This window comes from Scyliorhinus torazame, chromosome 1 (genome assembly GCF_047496885.1).
Source record: "Scyliorhinus torazame isolate Kashiwa2021f chromosome 1, sScyTor2.1, whole genome shotgun sequence".
Taxonomy (NCBI): Eukaryota; Metazoa; Chordata; class Chondrichthyes; order Carcharhiniformes; family Scyliorhinidae; genus Scyliorhinus; species Scyliorhinus torazame.
Window position 1 is genome coordinate 422,320,994 of NC_092707.1, and position 21,480 is coordinate 422,342,473.

At 56.2% G+C, this 21,480-nt stretch overlaps 1 protein-coding gene across 3 annotated transcripts in view; it reads left to right on the forward strand.

The window, feature by feature from the left end:
- The window catches only part of LOC140428727 (tripartite motif-containing protein 16-like), a 91,018-nt gene that overhangs the window by 8,846 nt on the left and 60,692 nt on the right, over positions 1-21,480 (forward strand). For 2 of the 3 annotated variants that reach the window (XM_072515451.1, XM_072515455.1), the window contains exons 2-3: positions 19,111-19,206; positions 20,126-20,359. In XM_072515451.1, the coding sequence (XP_072371552.1) occupies positions 19,111-19,206; positions 20,126-20,359 (330 nt within the window). The remainder of the gene's footprint in view (positions 1-19,110; positions 19,207-20,125; positions 20,360-21,480) is intronic. The other variant, XM_072515456.1, reaches the window with a different exon arrangement.

Consider the following 21,480-nt stretch of genomic DNA (forward strand, 5'->3'; position numbering starts at 1 on the left):
GATACATCCTGCTATTTCTACTCTGACTAGCACGCGGCACTGGCAGTAATAGAACATACAGTGCAGAAGGAGGCCATTCGGCCCATCGAGTCTACACCGACCCATTTAAGCCCTCACTTCCACCCTATCCCCATTATGTATCTTGAGTTCACAACCTCAGAGAGCCTGCATTTCAACTTTGTCCTAAATTGCTATATTCTGCGTTTAGGACCTCATCCTGTTTTTCACCTCTGTCGTTTGTTCCAATACCACTGGCTGTTCACCCTCCATAATGCGCTCCGCCTCGCAGACGCTCCACAGTGTCTCCAGCCAGTGCTTCAGCTCCAAAACCTGGGCTTCCAGGAGCTCAGCTGCAGACACTTCCTGAACACATGCTTGCCCCAAGCACTGGAAATGTTTCTGGCTTCCCACATGGAGTAGGAAGAGCACACCATGACTTTCAGCATTCATGCCATGACTTACCCCTTTTGGAAGACACTTAATTGGAAATATTATCAATGACTCGAGGGCCCTTTTTTCTTGCTCTTCATTGGAACCACATTTCCGCTCTCAGTCTCGCTCTTTCTCACTCTCTGTTATCCTCCCGGCTCCGCTCTCAGTCTCACTCTTTCTCACTCTCTGTTATCCTCCCGGCTCCGCTCTCAGTCTCACTCTTTCTCACTCTCTGTTATCCTCCCGGCTCCGCTCTCAGTCTCACTCTTTCTCACTCTCTGTTATCCTCCCGGCTCAGCTCTCAGTCTCGCTCTTTCTCACCTCTCTGTTATCCTCCCGGCTCCACTCTCAGTCTCACTCTTTCTCACTCTCTGTTATCCTCCCGGCTCCACTCTCAGTCTCGCTCTTTCTCACTCTCTGTTATCCTCCCGGCTCCACTCTCAGTCTCGCTCTTTCTCACTCTCTGTTACCCTCCCGGCTCCGCTCTCAGTCTCACTCTTTCTCACTCTCTGTTATCACCCCGGCTCCGCTCTCAGTCTCGCTCTTTCTCACTCTCTGTTATCACCCCGGCTCCGCTCTCAGTCTCTCTCTTTCTCACTCTCTGTTATCACCCCGGCTATGCTCTCAGTCTCACTCTTTCTCACTCTCTGTTATCACCCCGGCCCCGCTCTCAGTCTCACTCTTTCTCACACTCTGTTATCAATTCGTCTCCGCTCTCAGTCTCACTCTTTCTCACTCTCTGTTATCTCCCCGGCTCCGCTCTCAGTCTCGCTCTTTCTCACTCTCTGTTATCCTCCCGGCCCCGCTCTCAGTCTCACTCTTTCTCACTCTCTGTTATCCTCCCGGCTCCGCTCTCAGTCTCGCTCTTTCTCACTCTCTGTTATCCTCCCGGCTCCGCTCTCAGTCTCGCTCTTTCTCACTCTCTGTTATCCTCCCGGCTCCGCTCTCAGTCTCACTCTTTCTCACTCTCTGTTATCTCCCCGGCTCCGCTCTCAGTCTCGCTCTTTCTCACTCTCTGTTATCCTCCCGGCCCCGCTCTCAGTCTCACTCTTTCTCACTCTCTGTTAACCCCCCGGCTCCGCTCTCAGTCTCACTCTTTCTCACTCTCTGTTATCACCCCGGCTCCGCTCTCAGTCTCGCTCTTTCTCACTCTCTGTTACCCCCCCGGCGCCGCTCTCAGTCTCGCTCTTTCTCACTCTCTGTTATCACCCCGGCTCTGCTCTCAGTCTCGCTCTTTCTCACTCTCTGATATCCCCCCGGCTCCACTCTCAGTCTCTCTCTTTCTCACTCTCTGTTATCACCCCAGCTCCGCTTTCAGTCTCACTCTTTCTCACTCTCTATTACCCTCCCGGCTCCACTCTCAGTCTCACTCTTTCTCACTCTCTGTTATCTCCCCGGCTCCGCTCTCAGTCTCACTCTTTCTCACTCTCTGTTATCACCCCGGCTCCGCTCTCAGTCTCGCTCTTTCTCACTCTCTGTTACCCTCCCGGCTCCGCTCTCAGTCTCGCTCTTTCTCACTCTCTGTTACCCCCCCGGCTCCGCTCTCAGTCTCGCTCTTTCTCATTCTCTGTTATCACCCCGGCTCCGCTCTCAGTCTCGCTCTTTCTCACTCTCTGTTACCCCCCCGGCGCCGCTCTCAGTCTCGCTCTTTCTCACTCTCTGTTATCACCCTGGCTCCGCTCTCAGTCTCGCGCTTTCTCACTCTCTGTTATCCCCCCGGCTCCACTCTCAGTCTCGCTCTTTCTCACTCTCTGTTATCACCCCGGCTCCGCTCTCAGTCTCGCTCTTTCTCAGTCTCTGTTATCACCCCGGCTCCGCTCTCAGTCTCACTCTTTCTCACTCTCTGTTACCCCCCCGGCGCCGCTCTCAGTCTCGCTCTTTCTCACTCTCTGTTATCACCCCGGCTCCGCTCTCAGTCTCTCTCTTTCTCACTCTCTGTCATCCTCCCGGCTCCGCTCTCAGTCTCACTCTGTCTCACTCTCTGTTATCACCCCGGCTCCGCTCTCAGCCTCGCTCTTTCTCACTCTCTGTTATCACCTCGGCTCCACTCTCAGTCTCGCTCTGTCTCACTCTGATATCAACCCGGCTCCGCTCTCAGTCTCACTCTTTGTCACTCTGTTATCGCCCCAGCTCCACTCTCAGTCTCACTCTTTCTCACTCTCTGTTATCACCCCGGTTACGCTCTCAGTCTCGCTCTTTCTCACTCTGTTCTACTCCCGGCTCCGCTCTCTGTCTCGCTCTTTCTCACTCTCTGTTACCCTCCCGGCTCCACTCTCAGTCTCTCTCTTTCTCACTCTCTGTTATCTCCCCGGCTCCGCTCTCAGTCTCGCTCATTCTCACTCTCTGTTATCCTCCCGGCTCCGCTCTCAGTCTCACTCTTTCTCACTCTCTGTTACCCTCCCGGCTCCGCTCTCAGTCTCGCTCTTTCTCACTCTCTGTTATCCTCCCGGCTCCGCTCTCAGTCTCACTCTTTCTCACTCGCTGTTATCCTCCCGGCTCCGCTCTCAGTCTCTCTCTTTCTCAGTCTCTGTTATCCTCCCGGCTCCACTATAAGTCTCGCTCTTTTTCACTCTCTGTTATCACCTCGGCTCCGCTCTCAGTCTCACTCTGTCTCACTCTGATATCAACCCGGCTCCGCTCTCAGTCTCGCTCTTTCTCACTCTCTGTTATCCTCCCGGCTCCGCTCTCAGTCTCACTCTTTGTCACTCTGATATCGTCCCAGCTCCACTCTCAGTCTCACTCTTTCTCACTCTCTGTTATCACCCCGGTTACGCTCTCAGTCTCGCTCTTTCTCACTCTGTTCTACTCCCGGCTCCGCTCTCAGTCTCGCTCTTTCTCACTCTCTGTTACCCTCCCAGCTCCACTCTCAGTCTCACTCTTTCTCACTCTCTGTTATCCTCCCGGCTCCACTCTCAGTCTCTCTCTTTCTCACTCTCTGTTCTACTCCCGGCTCCGCTCTCAGTCTCGCTCTTTCTCACTCTCTGTTATCCTCCCAGCTCCACTCTCAGTCTCACTCTTTCTCACTCTCTGTTATCTCCCCGGCTCCGCTCTCAGTCTCGCTCTTTCTCACTCTCTGTTATCCTCCCGGCTCCACTCTCAGTCTCTCTCTTTCTCACTCTCTGTTATCCTCCCAGCTCCACTCTCAGTCTCACTCTTTCTCACTCTCTGTTATCTCCCCGGCTCCGCTCTCAGTCTCGCTCTTTCTCACTCTCTGTTATCCTCCCGGCTCCACTCTCAGTCTCTCTCTTTCTCACTCTCTGTTATCCTCCCAGCTCCACTCTCAGTCTCGCTCTTTCTCACTCTCTGTTATCCCCCCGGCTCCGCTCTCAGTCTCGCTCTTTCTCACTCTCTGTTATCCTCCCGGCTCCACTCTCAGTCTCGCTCTTTCTCACTCGCTGTTATCCTCCCGGCTCCGCTCTCAGTCTCTCTCTTTCTCAGTCTCTGTTATCCTCCCGGCTCCACTATAAGTCTCGCTCTTTTTCACTCTCTGTTATCACCTCGGCTCCACTCTCAGTCTCACTCTGTCTCACTCTGATATCAACCCGGCTCCGCTCTCAGTCTCGCTCTTTCTCACTCTCTGTTATCCTCCCGGCTCCGCTCTCAGTCTCGCTCTTTCTCACTCTCTGTTATCCTCCCGGCTCCGCTCTCAGTCTCGCTCTTTCTCACTCTCTGTTATCCTCCCGGCTCCACTCTCAGTCTCACTCTTTCTCACTCTCTGTTACCCTCCCGGCTCCGCTCTCAGTCTCGCTCTTTCTCACTCTCTGTTATCACCCCGGCTCCGCTCTCAGTCTCGCTCTTTCTCACTCTCTGTTATCTCCCTGGCTCCACTCTCAGTCTCGCTCTTTCTCACTCTCTGTTACCCTCCCGGCTCCGCTCTCAGTCTCGCTCTTTCTCACTCTCTGTTACCCTCCCGGCTCCGCTCTCAGTCTCGCTCTTTCTCACTCTCTGTTATCCTCCCGGCTCCGCTCTCAGTCTCACTCTTTGTCACTCTGTTATCGCCCCAGCTCCACTCTCAGTCTCACTCTTTCTCACTCTCTGTTATCACCCCGGTTACGCTCTCAGTCTCGCTCTTTCTCACTCTGTTCTACTCCCGGCTCCGCTCTCAGTCTCGCTCTTTCTCACTCTCTGTTATCCTCCCGGCTCCACTCTCAGACTCTCTCTTTCTCACTCTCTGTTATCCTCCCAGCTCCACTCTCAGTCTCACTCTTTCTCACTCTCTGTTATCTCCCCGGCTCCGCTCTCAGTCTCGCTCTTTCTCACTCTCTGTTATCCTCCCGGCTCCGCTCTCAGTCTCTCTCTTTCTCACTCTCTGTTATCTCCCCGGCTCCGCTCTCAGTCTCGCTCTTTCTCACTCTCTGTTATCCTCCCGGCTCCACTCTCAGTCTCTCTCTTTCTCACTCTCTGTTATCCTCCCAGCTCCACTCTCAGTCTCACTCTTTCTCACTCTCTGTTATCTCCCCGGCTCCGCTCTCAGTCTCGCTCTTTCTCACTCTCTGTTATCCTCCCAGCTCCACTCTCAGTCTCGCTCTTTCTCACTCTCTGTTATCCTCCCAGCTCCACTCTCAGTCTCACTCTTTCTCACTCTCTGTTATCTCCCCGGCTCCGCTCTCAGTCTCGCTCTTTCTCACTCTCTGTTATCCTCCCGGCTCCACTCTCAGTCTCTCTCTTTCTCACTCTCTGTTATCCTCCCAGCTCCACTCTCAGTCTCGCTCTTTCTCACTCGCTGTTATCCTCCCGGCTCCGCTCTCAGTCTCTCTCTTTCTCAGTCTCTGTTATCCTCCCGGCTCCACTATAAGTCTCGCTCTTTTTCACTCTCTGTTATCACCTCGGCTCCACTCTCAGTCTCACTCTGTCTCACTCTGATATCAACCCGGCTCCGCTCTCAGTCTCGCTCTTTCTCACTCTCTGTTATCCTCCCGGCTCCGCTCTCAGTCTCGCTCTTTCTCACTCTCTGTTATCCTCCCGGCTCCGCTCTCAGTCTCACTCTTTCTCACTCTCTGTTACCCTCCCGGCTCCGCTCTCAGTCTCGCTCTTTCTCACTCTCTGTTATCACCCCGGCTCCGCTCTCAGTCTCGCTCTTTCTCACTCTCTGTTATCTCCCTGGCTCCACTCTCAGTCTCGCTCTTTCTCACTCTCTGTTACCCTCCCGGCTCCGCTCTCAGTCTCGCTCTTTCTCACTCTCTGTTACCCTCCCGGCTCCGCTCTCAGTCTCGCTCTTTCTCACTCTCTGTTATCCTCCCGGCTCCGCTCTCAGTCTCACTCTTTGTCACTCTGTTATCGCCCCAGCTCCACTCTCAGTCTCACTCTTTCTCACTCTCTGTTATCACCCCGGTTACGCTCTCAGTCTCGCTCTTTCTCACTCTGTTCTACTCCCGGCTCCGCTCTCAGTCTCGCTCTTTCTCACTCTCTGTTATCCTCCCGGCTCCACTCTCAGACTCTCTCTTTCTCACTCTCTGTTATCCTCCCAGCTCCACTCTCAGTCTCACTCTTTCTCACTCTCTGTTATCTCCCCGGCTCCGCTCTCAGTCTCGCTCTTTCTCACTCGCTGTTATCCTCCCGGCTCCGCTCTAAGTCTCGCTCTTTTTCACTCTCTGTTATCCTCCCGGCTCCGCTCTCAGTCTCTCTCTTTCTCACTCTGTTATCACCACGGCTCCGCTCTCAGTCTCGCTCTTTCTCACTCTCTGTTATCACCCCGGCTCCGCTCTCAGTCTCGCTCTTTCTCACTCTCTGTTATCCTCCCGGCTCCGCTCTAAGTCTCGCTCTTTTTCACTCTCTGTTATCCTCACGGCTCCGCTCTCAGTCTCGCTCTTTCTCACTCTGTTATCCTCCCGGCTCCGCTCTCAGTCTCTCTCTTTCTCACTCTCTGTTATCACCCCGGCTCCGCTCTCAGTCTCGCTCTTTCTCACTCTCTGTTATCCTCCCGGCTCCGCTCTCAGTCTCGCTCTTTCTCACTGTCTGTTATCCTCCCGGCTTCGCTCTCAGTCTCGCTCTTTCTCACTCTCTGTTATCACCCCGGCTCGGCTCTCAGTCTCGCTCTTTCTCACTCTCTGTTATCCTCCCGGCTTCGCTCTCAGTCTCTCTCTTTCTCACTCTCTGTTATCCCCCCGGCTCCGCTCTCAGTCTCACTCTTTCTCACTCTCTGTTACCCTCCCGGCTCCGCTCTCAGTCTCGCTCTTTCTCACTCTCTGTTATCACCCCGGCTCCGCTCTCAGTCTCACTCTTTCTCACTCTCTGTTACCCTCCCGGCTCCGCTCTCAGTCTCTCTATTTCTCACTCTCTGTTATCCCCCCGGCTCCGCTCTCAGTCTCACTCTTTCTCACTCTCTGTTACCCTCCCGGCTCCGCTCTCAGTCTCTCTATTTCTCACTCTCTGTTATCCCCCCGGCTCCGCTCTCAGTCTCTCTCTTTCTCACTCTCTGTTACCCTCCCGGCTCCGCTCTCAGTCTCTCTCTTTCTCACTCTCTGTTATCCCCCCGGCTCCGCTCTCAGTCTCACTCTTTCTCACTCTCTGTTATCCTCCCGGCTCCGCTCTCAGTCTCGCTCTTTCTCACTCTCTGTTATCCTCCCGGCTCCGCTCTCAGTCTCGCTCTTTCTCACTCTCTGCTATCTTCCCGGCTCCGCTCTCAGTCTCACTCTTTCTCACTCTCTGTTATCCTCCCGGCTCCGCTCTCAGTCTCACTCTTTCTCACTCTCTGTTATCCTCCCGGCGCCGCTCTCAGTCTCACTCTTTCTCACTCTCTGTTACCCTCCCGGCTCCGCTCTCAGTCTCGCTCTTTCTCACTCTCTGTTATCCTCCCGGCTCCGCTCTCAGTCTCGCTCTTTCTCACTCTCTGTTATCCTCCCGGCGCCGCTCTCAGTCTCACTCTTTCTCACTCTCTGTTACCCTCCCGGCTCCGCTCTCAGTCTCACTCTTTCTCACTCTCTGTTATCCTCCCGGCTCCGCTCTCAGTCTCGCTCTTTCTCACTCTCTGTTATCCTCCCGGCTCCGCTCTCAGTCTTGCTCTTTCTCACTCTCTGTTATCCCCTCGGCTCCGCTCTCAGTCTCACTCTTTCTCACTCTCTGTTATCCTCCCGACTCCACTCTCAGTCTCACTCGTTCTCACTCTCTGTTATCACCCCGGCTCCGCTCTCAGTCTCGCTCTTTCTCACTCTCTGTTATCCTCCCGGCTCCACCCTCAGTCTCTCTCTTTCTCACTCTCTGTTATCCTCCCGGCTCCGCTCTCAGTCTCACTCTTTCTCACTCTCTGTTATCCTCCCGTCCCGCTCTTAGTCTCACTCTTTCTCACTCTCTTATCCTCCCGGCTCCGCTCTCAGTCTCGCTCTTTCTCACTCTCTGTTATCCTCCCGGCTCCGCTCTCAGTCTCGCTCTTTCTCACTCTATGTTATCCCCCCGGCTCTGCTCTCAGTCTCCCTCTTTCTCACTCTCTGTTATCACCTCGGCTCTGCTCTCAGTCTCACTCTTTCTCACTCTCTGTTATCCACCCGGCTCTGCTCTCAGTCTCGCTCTTTCTCACTCTCTGTTATCCTCCCGGCTCCGCTCTCAGTCTCGCTCTTTCTCACTCTCTGTTACCCTCCCCGGCTCCGCTCTCATTCTCGCTCTTTCTCACTCTCTGTTATCACCCCGGCTCCGCTCTCAGTCTCGCTCTTTCTCACTCTCTGTTATTCCCCATGCTCTGCTCTCAGTCTCACTCTTTCTCACTCTCTGTTATCCTCCCGGCTCCACTCTCAGTCTCGCTCTTTCTCACTCTCTGTTATTCCCCATGCTCTGCTCTCAGTCTCACTCTTTCTCACTCTCTGTTATCCTCCCGGCTCCGCTCTCAGTCTCGCTATTTCTCACTCTCTGTTATCCCCCCGGCTCCGCTCTCAGTCTCGCTCTTTCTCACTCTCTGTTATACCCCCGGCTCCGCTCTCAGTCTCTCTCTTTCTCACTCTCTGTTATCACCCCGGCTCCGCTCTCAGTCTCACTCTTTCTCACTCTCTGTTACCCTCCCGGCTCCACCCTCAGTCTCTCTCTTTCTCACTCTCTGTTACCCTCCCGGCTCTGCTCTCAGTCTCGCTCTTTCTCACTCTCTGTTATCCTCACGGCTCCGCTCTCACTCTCGCTCTTTCTCACTCTCTGTTATCCTCCCGGCTCCGCTCTCAGTCTCTCTCTTTCTCACTCTCTGTTATCACCCCGGCTCCGCTCTCAGTCTCACTCTTTCTCACTCTCTGTTACCCTCCCGGCTCCACCCTCAGTCTCTCTCTTTCTCACTCTCTGTTATCCCCCCGGCTCCGCTCTCAGTCTCACTCTTTCTCACTCTCTGTTATCCTCCCGGCTCCGCTCTCAGTCTCACTCTTTCTCACTCTCTGTTACCCTCCCGGCTCCGCTCTCAGTCTCGCTCTTTCTCACTCTCTGTTACCCTCCCGGCTCCACCCTCAGTCTCGCTCTTTCTCACTCTTTGTTATCTCCCCGGCTCCGCTCTCAGTCTCGCTCTTTCTCACTCTCTGTTACCCTCCCGGCTCCGCTCTCAATCTCACTATTTCTCACTCTCTGTTACCCTCCCGGCTCCACCCTCAGTCTCGCTCTTTCTCACTCTTTGTTATCTCCCCGGCTCCGCTCTCAGTCTCGCTCTTTCTCACTCTCTGTTATCTTCCCGGCTCCGCTCTCAGTCTCACTCTTTCTCACTCTCTGTTATCTCCCTGGCTCCGCTCTCAGTCTCGCTCTTTCTCACTCTCTGTTACCCACCCGGCTCCACTCTCAGTCTCGCTCTTTCTCACTCTCTGTTACCCTCCCGGCTCCGCTCTCAGTCTCACTCTTTCTCACTCTCTGTTATCCTCCCGGCTCCGCTCTCAGTCTCGCTCTTTCTCACTCTCTATTATCCTCCCGGCTCCGCTCTCAGTCTCACTCTTTCTCAGTCTCTGCTATCCTCCCGACTCTGCTCTCAGTCTCGCTCTTCTCACTCTCTGTTATCCCCCCGGCTCCGCTCTCAGTCTGTCTCTTTCTCACTCTCTGCTATCCTCCCGACTCTGCTCTCAGTCTCGCTCTTTCTCACTCTCTGTTATCCTCCCGGCTCCACTCTCAGTCTCTCTCTTTCTCACTCTCTGTTATCCTCCCGGCTCCGCTCTCAGTCTGTCTCTTTCTCACTCTCTGCTATCCTCCCGACTCTGCTCTCAGTCTCGCTCTTCTCACTCTCTGTTATCCCCCCGGCTCCGCTCTCAGTCTGTCTCTTTCTCACTCTCTGCTATCCTCCCGACTCTGCTCTCAGTCTCACTCTTTCTCACTCTCTGTTATCCTCCCGACTCCGCTCTCAGTCTCTCTCTTTCTCACTCTCTGTTATCTTCCCGGCTCCGCTCTCAGTCTCGCTCTTTCTCACTCTCTGTTATCACCCCGGCTCCACTCTCAGTCTCGCTCTTTCTCACTCTCTGTTATCACCCCGGCTCCGCTCTCAGTCTCACTCCTTCTCACTCTCTGTTATCACCCCGGCTCCGCTCTCAGTCTCGCTCTTTCTCACTCTCTGTTATCACCCCGGCTCCGCTCTCAGTCTCACTCCTTCTCACTCTCTGTTATCACCCCGGCTCCGCTCTCAGTCTCGCTCTTTCTCACTCTCTGTTATCTCCCCGGCTCCGCTCTCAGTCTCACTCTTTCTCACTCTCTGTTACCCTCCCGGCTCCGCTCTCAGTCTCTCTCTTTCTCACTCTCTGTTATCTTCCCGGCTCCGCTCTCAGTCTCTCTCTTTCTCACTCTCTGTTACCCCCCCGGCTCCGCTCTCAGTCTCGCTCTTTCTCACTCTCTGTTATCTCCCCGGCTCCACTCTCAGTCTCTCTCTTTCTCACTCTTTGTTATCTCCCCGGCACCGCTCTCAGTCTCGCTCTTTCTTACTCTCTGTTATCCTCACGGCTCCGCTCTCAGTCTCTCTCTTTCTCACTCTCTGTTATCCTCCCGGCTCCGCTCTCAGTCTCTCTCTTTCTTACTCTCTGATATCCTCACGGCTCCGCTCTCACTCTCGCTCTTTCTCACTCTCTGTTACCCTCCCGGCTCCGCTCTCAGTCTCGCTCTTTCTCACTCTCTGTTACCCTCCCGGCTCCGCTCTCAGTCTCTCTCTTTCTCACTCTCTGTTATCCTCCCGACTCCGCTCTCAGTCTCTCTCTTTCTCACTCTCTGTTATCCTCCCGACTCTGCTCTCAGTCTCGCTCTTTCTCACTCTCTGTTACCCTCCCGGCTCCGCTCTCAGTCTCTCTCTTTCTCACTCTCTGTTATCCTCCCGACTCCGCTCTCAGTCTCTCTCTTTCTCACTCTGTTATCCTCCCGGCTCCGCTCTCAGTCTCGCTCTTTCTCACTCTCTGTTATCCTCCCCGGCTCCGCTCTCAGTCTCGCTCTTTCTCACTCTCTGTTATCCTCCCTGCTCCGCTCTCAGTCTCTCTCTTTCTCACTCTCTGTTATCACCCCGGCTCCGCTCTCAGTCTCACTCTTTCTCACTCTCTGTTACCCTCCCGGCTCCGCTCTCAGTCTCGCTCTTACTCACTCTTTGTTATCTCCCCGGCACCGCTCTCAGTCTCGCTCTTTCTCACTCTCTGTTATCTTCCCGGCTCTGCTCTCAGTCTCGCTCTTCTCACTCTCTGTTACCCTCCCGGCTCCACCCTCAGTCTCGCTCTTTCTCACTCTCTGTTACCCTCCCGGCTCCACCCTCAGTCTCGCTCTTACTCACTCTTTGTTATCTCCCCGGCACCGCTCTCAGTCTCGCTCTTTCTCACTCTCTGTTATCTTCCCGGCTCCGCTCTCAGTCTCACTCTTTCTCAGTCTCTGCTATCCTCCCGACTCTGCTCTCAGTCTCGCTCTTCTCACTCTCTGTTACCCCCCCGGCTCCGCTCTCAGTCTCTCTCTTTCTCACTCTCTGCTATCCTCCCGACTCTGCTCTCACTCTCGCTCTTTCTCACTCTCTGTTATCCTCCCGGCTCCACTCTCAGTCTCACTCTTTCTCACTCTGTTATCTCCCCGGCACCGCTCTCAGTCTCTCTCTTTCTCACTCTCTGTTATCTCCCCGGCTCCACTCTCAGTCTCACTCTTTCTCACTCTGTTATCTCCCCGGCACCGCTCTCAGTCTCTCTCTTTCTCACTCTCTGTTATCCTCCCGACTCCGCTCTCAGTCTCGCTCTTTCTCACTCTCTGTTACCCTCCCGGCTCCACCCTCAGTCTCGCTCTTTCTCACTCTTTGTTATCTCCCCGGCACCGCTCTCAGTCTCGCTCTTTCTTACTCTCTGTTATCCTCACGGCTCCGCTCTCAGTCTCTCTCTTTCTCACTCTGTTATCCTCCCGGCTCCGCTCTCAGTCTCGCTCTTTCTCACTCTCTGTTATCCTCCCCGGCTCCGCTCTCAGTCTCGCTCTTTCTCACTCTCTGTTATCCTCCCTGCTCCGCTCTCAGTCTCTCTCTTTCTCACTCTCTGTTATCACCCCGGCTCCGCTCTCAGTCTCACTCTTTCTCACTCTCTGTTACCCTCCCGGCTCCGCTCTCAGTCTCTCTCTTTCTCACTCTCTGTTATCCTCCCGACTCTGCTCTCAGTCTCGCTCTTCTCACTCTCTGTTACCCTCCCGGCTCCACCCTCAGTCTCGCTCTTTCTCACTCTTTGTTATCTCCCCGGCTCCGCTCTCAGTCTCGCTCTTTCTCACTCTCTGTTATCCTCCCGGCTCCGCTCTCAGTCTCGCTCTTTCTCACTCTCTGTTATGCTCCCGGCTCCGCTCTCTGTCTCTCTCTTTCTCACTCTCTGTTATCCTCCCGGCTCTGCTCTCAGTCTCGCTCTTTCTCACTCTCTGTTATCCTCCCGGCTCCGCTCTCAGTCTCGCTCTTTCTCACTCTCTGTTATCACCTCGGCTCAGCTCTCAGTCTCGCTCTTTCTCACTCTCTGTTATCCTCCCGGCTCCGCTCTCAGCCTCGCTCTTTCTCACTCTCTGTTATCACCCCGGCTCCGCTCTCAGTCTCGCTCTTTCTCTGTTATCCTCCCGGCTCCGCTCTCAGTCTCGCTCTTTCTCACTCTCTGTTATCACCCGGCTCCGCTCTCAGTCTCGCTCTTTCTCTGTTATCCTCCCGGCTCCGCTCTCAGTCTTGCTCTTTCTCACTCTCTGTTATCCTCCCTGCTCCGCTCTCAGTCTCGCTCTTTCTCACTCTCTGTTATCCTCCCGACTCCACTCTCAGTCTCGCTCTTTCTCACTCTCTGTTGCCCTCCCGACTCCGCTCTCAGTCTCACTCTTTCGCACTCTCTGTTATCAACTCGGCACCGCTCTCAGTCTCGCTCTTTCTCACTCTCTGTTATCACCCCGGCTCCGCTCTCAGTCTCACTCTTTCTCACTCTCTGTTAACCCCCCGGCGCCGCTCTCAGTCTCACTCTTTCGCACTCTGTTATCTCCCCGGCGCCGCTCTCAGTCTCTCTCTTTCTCACTCTCTGTTATCCTCCCGGCTCTTCTCTCAGTCTCACTCTTATCACCCCGGCTCCGCTCTCAGTCTCACTCTTTCTCACTCTCTGTTATCCTCCCGGCTCCGCTCTGAGTCTCGCTCTTTCTCACTCTCTGTTATCCTCCCGGCTCCGCTCTCAGTCTCTCTCTTTCTCACTCTCTGTTATCCTCCCGGCTCCGCTCTCAGTCTCGCTCTTTCTCACTCTCTGTTATCCTCCCGGCTCCGCTCTCAGTCTCGCTCTTTCTCACTCTCTGTTATCCTCCCGGCTCCGCTCTCAGTCTCGCTCTTTCTCACTCTCTGTTATCCTCCCGGCTCCGCTCTCAGTCTCGCTCTTTCTCACTCTCTGTTATCACCCCGGCACCGCTCTCAGTCTCGCTCTTTCTCACTCTCTGTTATCACCCCGGCTCCGCTCTCAGTCTCACTCTTTCTCACTCTCTGTTATCCTCCCGGCTCCGCTCTCAGTCTCGCTCTTTCTCACTCTCTGTTATCCTCCCGCCTCCGCTCTCAGTCTCGCTCTTTCTCACTCTCTGTTATCCTCCCGGCTCCGCTCTCAGTCTCTCTCTTTCTCACTCTCTGTTATCCTCCCGGCTCCGCTCTCAGTCTCACTCTTTCTCACTCTCTGTTATCACCCCGGCTCCGCTCTCAGTCTCGCTCTTTCTCACTCTCTGTTATCCTCCCGGCTCCGCTCTCATTCTCTCTCTTTCTCACTCTCTGTTATCACCCCGGCTCCGCTCTCAGTCTCGCTCTTTCTCACTCTCTGTTATCCTCCTGGCTCTGCTCTCAGTCTCGCTCTTTCTCACTCTCTGTTATCCTCCCGGCTCCGCTCTCAGTCTCGCTCTTTCTCACTCTCTGTTATCCTCCCGGCTCCGCTCTCAGTCTCGCTCTTTCTCACTCTGTTATCACCCCGGCTCCACTCTCAGTCTCGCTCTTTATCACTCTCTGTTATCCTCCCGGCTCCGCTCTCAGTCTCGCTCTTTCTCACTCTCTGTTATCACCCGGCTCCGCTCTCAGTCTCACTCTTTCTCACTCTGTTATCACCCCGGCTCCACTCTCAGTCTCGCTCTTTATCACTCTCTGTTATCCTCCCGGCTCCGCTCTCAGTCTCACACTTTCGCACTCTCTGTTATCACCCGGCTCCGCTCTCAGTCTCACTCTTTCTCACTCTCTGTTATCACCCCGGCTCCGCTCTCAGTCTCGCTCTTTCTCTTTTATCCTCCCGGCTCCGCTCTCAGTCTCGCTCTTTATCACTCTCTGTTATCACCCCGGCTCCGCTCTCAGTCTCGCTCTTTCTCTTTTATCCTCCCGGCTCTGCTCTCAGTCTCGCTCTTTCTCACTCTCTGTTATCTCCCCGGCTCCGCTCTCAGTCTCGCTCTTTATCACTCTCTGTTATCCTCCCGGCTCCGCTCTCAGTCTCACTCTTTCTCACTCTCTGTTATCCTCCCGGCTCCGCTCTCAGTCTCGCTCTTTCTCACTCTCTGTTATCCTCCCTGCTCCGCTCTCAGTCTCGCTCTTTCTCACTCTCTGTTACCCTCCCGGCCCCGCTCTCAGTCTCGCTCTTTCTCACTTTCTGTTATCACACCGGCTCCGCTCTCAGTCTCTCTCTTTCTCACTCTCTTTTATCCGCCCGGTTCCGCTCTCAGTCTCTCTCTTTCTCACTCTCTGTTATCCTCCCGGCTCTGCTCTCAGTCTCACTCTTTCTCACTCTCTGTTATCACCCCGGCTCCGCTCTCAGTCTCGCTCTTTCTCACTCTCTGTTATCCTCCCGGCTCCGCTCTCAGTCTCGCTCTTTCTCACTCTCTGTTATCCTCCCGGCTCCGCTCTCAGTCTCGCTCTTTCTCACTCTCTGTTATCCTCCCGGCTCCGCTCTCAGTCTCGCTCTTTCTCACTCTCTGTTATCACCCCGGCGCTGCTCTCCGTCTCTCTCTTTCTCACTCTCTGTTATCCTCCCGGCTCTGCTCTCAGTCTCACTCTTTCTCACTCTCTGTTATCACCCCGGCTCCGCTCTCAGTCTCGCTCTTTCTCACTCTCTGTTATCCCCCCGGCTCCGCTCTCAGTCTCTCTCTTTCTCACTCTCTGTTATCCTCCCGGCGCTGCTCTCAGTCTCGCTCGTTCTCACTCTCTGTTATCACCCCGGCTCCGCTCTCAGTCTCACTCTTTCTCACTCTCTGTTATCCCCTCCCGGCTCCGCTCTCAGTCTCGCTCTTTCTCACTCTCTGTTACCCTCCCGGCTCTGCTCTTAGTCTCACTCTTTCTCACTCTCTGTTATCCTCCCGGCTCTGCTCTCAGTCTCACTCTTTCTCACTCTCTGTTATCACCCCGGCTCCGCTCTCAGTCTCGCTCTTTCTCACTCTCTGTTACCCTCCCGGCTCCACTCTCAGTCTCGCTCTTTCTCACTCTCTGTTATCACCCCGGCTCCGCTCTCAGTCTCACTCTTTCTCACTCTCTGTTACCCCCCCGGCGCTGCTTTCAGTCTCTCTCTTTCTCACTCTCTGTTATCCTCCCGGCTCTGCTCTCAGTCTCACTCTTTCTCACTCTCTGTTATCACCCCGGCTCCGCTCTCAGTCTCGCTCTTTCTCACTCTTTGTTATCCTCCCGGCTCCGCTCTCAGTCTCTCTCTTTCTCACTCTCTGTTATCCTCCCGGCTCCGCTCTCAGTCTCGCTCTTTCTCACTCTCTGTTATCACCCGGCTCCGCTCTCAGTCTCGCTCTTTCTCTGTTATCCTCCCGGCTCCGCTCTCAGTCTTGCTCTTTCTCACTCTCTGTTATCCTCCCTGCTCCGCTCTCAGTCTCGCTCTTTCTCACTCTCTGTTATCCTCCCGACTCCACTCTCAGTCTCGCTCTTTCTCACTCTCTGTTGCCCTCCCGACTCCGCTCTCAGTCTCACTCTTTCTCACTCTCTGCTATCACCTCGGCACCGCTCTCAGTCTCGCTCTTTCTCACTCTCTGTTATCCTCCCGGCTCCGCTCTCAGTCTCTCTCTTCCTCACTCTCTGTTATTGCCCCGGCTCTGCTCTCAGTCTCGCTCTTTCTCACTCTGTTATCCTCCCGGCTCCGCTCTCAGTCTCTCTCTTTCTCACTCTCTGTTACCCTCCCGGCTCCGCTCTCAGTCTCGCTCTTTCTCACTCTCTGTTATCCTCCCGGCACCGCTCTCTGTCTCGCTCTTTCTCACTCTCTGTTATCACCCCGGCTCCGCTCTCAGTCTCACTCTTTCTCACTCTCTGTTACCCCCCCGGCGCCGCTCTCAGTCTCACTCTTTCGCACTCTGTTATCTCCCCGGCGCCGCTCTCAGTCTCTCTCTTTCTCACTCTCTGTTATCCTCCCGGCTCTTCTCTCAGTCTCACTCTTATCACCCCGGCTCCGCTCTCAGTCTCACTCTTTCTCACTCTCTGTTATCCTCCCGGCTCCGCTCTGAGTCTCGCTCTTTCTCACTCTCTGTTATCCTCCCGGCTCCGCTCTCAGTCTCTCTCTTTCTCACTCTCTGTTATCCTCCCGGCTCCGCTCTCAGTCTCGCTATTTCTCACTCTCTGTTATCCTCCCGGCTCCGCTCTCAGTCTCGCTCTTTCTCACTCTCTGTTATCCTCCCGGCTCCGCTCTCAGTCTCGCTCTTTCTCACTCTCTGTTATCCTCCCGGCTCCGCTCTCAGTCTCGCTCTTTCTCACTCTCTGTTATCACCCCGGCACCGCTCTCAGTCTCGCTCTTTCTCACTCTCTGTTATCACCCCGGCTCCGCTCTCAGTCTCACTCTATCTCACTCTCTGTTATCCTCCCGGCTCCGCTCTCAGTCTCGCTCTTTCTCACTCTCTGTTATCCTCCCGCCTCCGCTCTCAGTCTCGCTCTTTCTCACTCTCTGTTATCCTCCCGGCTCCGCTCTCAGTCTCTCTCTTTCTCACTCTCTGTTATCCTCCCGGCTCCGCTCTCAGTCTCACTCTTTCTCACTCTCTGTTATCACCCCGGCTCCGCTCTCAGTCTCGCTCTTTCTCACTCTCTGTTATCCTCCCGGCTCCGCTCTCATTCTCTCTCTTTCTCACTCTCTGTTATCACCCCGGCTCCGCTCTCAGTCTCGCTCTTTCTCACTCTCTGTTATCCTCCTGGCTCTGCTCTCAGTCTCGCTCTTTCTCACTCTCTGTTATCCTCCCGGCTCCGCTCTCAGTCTCGCTCTTTCTCACTCTCTGTTATCCTCCCGGCTCCGCTCTCAGTCTCGCTCTTTCTCACTCTGTTATCACCCCGGCTCCACTCTCAGTCTCGCTCTTTATCACTCTCTGTTATCCTCCCGGCTCCGCTCTCAGTCTCGCTCTTTCTCACTCTCTGTTATCACCCGGCTCCGCTCTCAGTCTCACTCTTTCTCACTCTGTTATCACCCCGGCTCCACTCTCAGTCTCGCTCTTTATCACTCTCTGTTATCCTCCCGGCTCCGCTCTCAGTCTCACACTTTCTCACTCTCTGTTATCACCCGGCTCCGCTCTCAGTCTCACTCTTTCTCACTCTCTGTTATCACCCCGGCTCCGCTCTCAGTCTCGCTCTTTCTCTTTTATCCTCCCGGCTCTGCTCTCAGTCTCGCTCTTTCTCACTCTCTGTTATCTCCCCGGCTCCGCTCTCAGTCTCGCTCTTTATCACTCTCTGTTATCCTCCCGGCTCCGCTCTCAGTCTCACTCTTTCTCACTCTCTGTTATCCTCCCGGCTCCGCTCTCAGTCTCGCTCTTTCTCACTCTCTGTTATCCTCCCTGCTCCGCTCTCAGTCTCGCTCTTTCTCACTCTCTGTTACCCTCCCGGCCCCGCTCTCAGTCTCGCTCTTTCTCACTTTCTGTTATCACACCGGCTCCGCTCTCAGTCTCTCTCTTTCTCACTCTCTTTTATCCGCCCGGTTCCGCTCTCAGTCTCTCTCTTTCTCACTCTCTGTTATCCTCCCGGCTCTGCTCTCAGTCTCACTCTTTCTCACTCTCTGTTATCACCCCGGCTCCGCTCTCAGTCTCGCTCTTTCTCACTCTCTGTTATCCTCCCGGCTCCGCTCTCAGTCTCTCTCTTTCTCACTCTCTGTTATCCTCCCGGCTCCGCTCTCAGTCTCGCTCTTTCTCACTCTCTGTTATCCTCCCGGCTCCGCTCTCAGTCTCGCTCTTTCTCACTCTCTGTTATCACCCCGGCTCCGCTCTCAGTCTCACTCTTTCTCACTCTCTGTTACCCCCCCGGCGCTGCTCTCCGTCTCTCTCTTTCTCACTCTCTGTTATCCTCCCGGCTCTGCTCTCAGTCTCACTCTTTCTCACTCTCTGTTATCACCCCGGCTCCGCTCTCAGTCTCGCTCTTTCTCACTCTCTGTTATCCCCCCGGCTCCGCTCTCAGTCTCTCTCTTTCTCACTCTCTGTTATCCTCCCGGCGCTGCTCTCAGTCTCGCTCGTTCTCACTCTCTGTTATCACCCCGGCTCCGCTCTCAGTCTCACTCTTTCTCACTCTCTGTTATCCCCTCCCGGCTCCGCTCTCAGTCTCGCTCTTTCTCACTCTCTGTTACCCTCCCGGCTCTGCTCTCAGTCTCACTCTTTCTCACTCTCTGTTATCCTCCCGGCTCTGCTCTCAGTCTCACTCTTTCTCACTCTCTGTTATCACCCCGGCTCCGCTCTCAGTCTCGCTCTTTCTCACTCTCTGTTACCCTCCCGGCTCCACTCTCAGTCTCGCTCTTTCTCACTCTCTGTTATCACCCCGGCTCCGCTCTCAGTCTCACTCTTTCTCACTCTCTGTTACCCCCCCGGCGCTGCTCTCAGTCTCTCTCTTTCTCACTCTCTGTTATCCTCCCGGCTCTGCTCTCAGTCTCACTCTTTCTCACTCTCTGTTATCACCCCGGCTCCGCTCTCAGTCTCGCTCTTTCTCACTCTTTGTTATCCTCCCGGCTCTGCTCTCAGTCTCTCTCTTTCTCACTCTCTGTTATCCTCCCGGCGCTGCTCTCAGTCTCACTTTTTCTCACTCTCTGTTATCCTCCCGGCTCCGCTCTCAGTCTCACTCTTTCTCACTCACTGTTACCCTCCCGGCTCCGCTCTCAGTCTCACTCTTTCTCACTCTCTGTTATCCTCCCGGCTCCACTCTCAGTCTCTCTCTTTCTCACTCTCTGGTATCCTCCCGGCTCCGCTCTCAGTCTCACTCTTTCTCACTCTCTGTTATCACCCGGCTCCACTCTCAGTCTCGCTCTTTCTCACTCTCTTTTACCCTCCCGTCTCCGCGTCAGTCTGTGTGATATCGACCTGATGCTCCATTTTCTGTGTGCCATTTACCAGGCTCTGATAGCGAATCGTCAGCAATCAATGGAGTCTCAGATTAAAACGACATCGGAGGAGATCTCGGCATGGAAACAGAGAACTGCATCTCAACAGGTCAGGAAAAACCGTGTCCAGTGGTGAACATGTCTTCACCCTGTCTCTGCAGCTCCATGTGTGTGTGTGTGTGGGGTGTGGGGGGGAGTGTGTGGGGGTAGGGCTGGGGGCGTTGGGGTTGGGGGGGCAGTGGGTGGGTGTTTTGGGGTGGGTTGTTTGGTGTGTAGGGGATGACTGGGTGGGGGTGAGGTGATTTGGTGGGGTAGGTTGGGTGGGGGAGTTTCGGAGGGTGGGGGTTGGTGTGTTGGGGGGGTGGTGGGTTGGGGGTGGGGGAGTTTCGGAGGGTGGGGGTGGGTGTGTTGGGGGGGTGGTGGGTTGGGGGTGGGGGAGTTTCGGAGGGTGGGGGTGGGTGTGTTGGGGGGATGGTGGGTTGGGGTTGGGGTGGGGCTGGGGGGTGTGGGGGGCTGTGGGTTGGCGGGATTTGGGAGGGGTGGTGCGGGGTAGGGGGCTGGTGGAGTTGTGGACGGGTGTGGGGTCTGGGAGTGGCTGGGGGTGTGGCTGAGGGTGGTGGGGAGGACGGCGGGTGGGTGTGTTTGGGAGGGGTGGTGGGGGGTGGGAGAGGTTGGGGGAGTGGGTGGCGGTTGCTGGGGTGAGGGAATGGGTGTGGCTGGGGGTGGGTGGGGGTGTTTGGGGGAGTGGGGGTGGGTGGGGGTGTTTGGGAGGGGTGGTGGGGGGTGGGGGAGGTTGGTGGTGGAGTAGGGGACGGTAGGTGGGGTGGGGGAGTGGGTGTGGCTGGGGGTGGGTGGTGGGAGTGTTTGGGGGAGTGGGGGTGGGTGGGAGATGGGGCTGGGTGTGGGGGTGGGGGGTGGGAGTGTTTGGGGGAGTGGGGGTGGGTGGGTGGTGGGGGGGGACTGCCTCTGACCAGTTTTCCCCACACCGTGTAGCCATTCTAGAAGATTCCTTCTCGATTCCCCCACAGGCATCTTTACGTCGATTCAGAGTGGAGGTGGAGGAGGAATTTTCTGGCCTGTCAGTGCTGGTGTGGAGGGCCGGGTGTCGGGTGGGAGAATCCCTGAACGGTGCCGAGACTGAGATTCTCGCCCAGTCGCAATCTGCAGTCGGACAACTTCAGCAGAACCTCATCCGACTGGAGCAACAAAACCAGGAGCTTCAAACATTGCTGACCAATCACAGCCCACTGTCTCTGCTGCAGGTAACTGGGTACGGGGCAGCCCCCTCACCCCCACCCCTCCCTCACCCCCCTCCCTCACCCCCACCCCTCCCTCACCCCCCCTCCCTCACCCCCTCCCTCACCTCCACTCCTCCCTCACCCCCCACCCCTCCCTCACCCCCTCGCTCACCCCCCACCCCTCCCTCACCCCCTCACCCCTCCCTCACCCCCTCCCTCACCTCCACTCCTCCCTCACCCCCTCCCTCACCCCCCACCCCTCTCTCACCCCCTACCTCACCCCCCACCCCTCCCTCACCCCCCTCCCTCACCCCCTCCCTCACCTCCACTCCTCCCTCACCCCCCACCCCTCCCTCACCCCCTCACTCACCCCCCACCCCTCCCTCACCCCCCTCCCTCACCCCCTCACCCCTCCCTCACCCCCTCCCTCACCTCCACTCCTCCCTCACCCCCTCCCTCACCCCCACCCCTCTCTCACCCCCTACCTCACCCCCACCCCTCCCTCACCCCCTCCCTCACCCCACACCCCTCCCTCACCCTCCACCCCTCCCTCACCCCCACCCCTCCCTCACCCGCTCCCTCAACCCCTCTCCCTCGCCCCCTCCCTCACCCCCCTTAACCCCCCTTCCCTCACTCCCACCCCTGACCCCCTCTCCCTCACCCCCCCTCACCCCCTCGCCCCCTCCCTCACCCCTTCCCCCCAACCCCCGTCCCTCACACCACGCCTCGCCCTCTCCTCCTCATCCCCCTCCTCCTCATCCCCCTCCTCCCTCACCCCCCTCACCCCCCTCCTTTCCCCCCTCCCTCAAGCCTCACCCCTTCCTCCTCATCCCCACTCCTCACCACCCTCCCTCACCCGCCCTCCCTCACCCCCTCCCTCACCCCCTCCCTCACCACCTTCCCTCACCCCACCACATTCCCCCTCCCTCACCCCCTCCCTCAACCTCTCCCTCACCCCTCAGCCCCTCCCTCACCCCCTCCCTCACCACCCTCCCTCAGCCCCCACACACACCCTCCTCCCCCACTCCTCACCCCCTTTCCTCCACACACACCCTCCCTCAGCCCCCCGCACTCACCTCACCCCCCTCGCCCTCACCCCCGCCTCACCCCTCAACCACCCTCCTCACCCCCTCCCTCACCCCCTC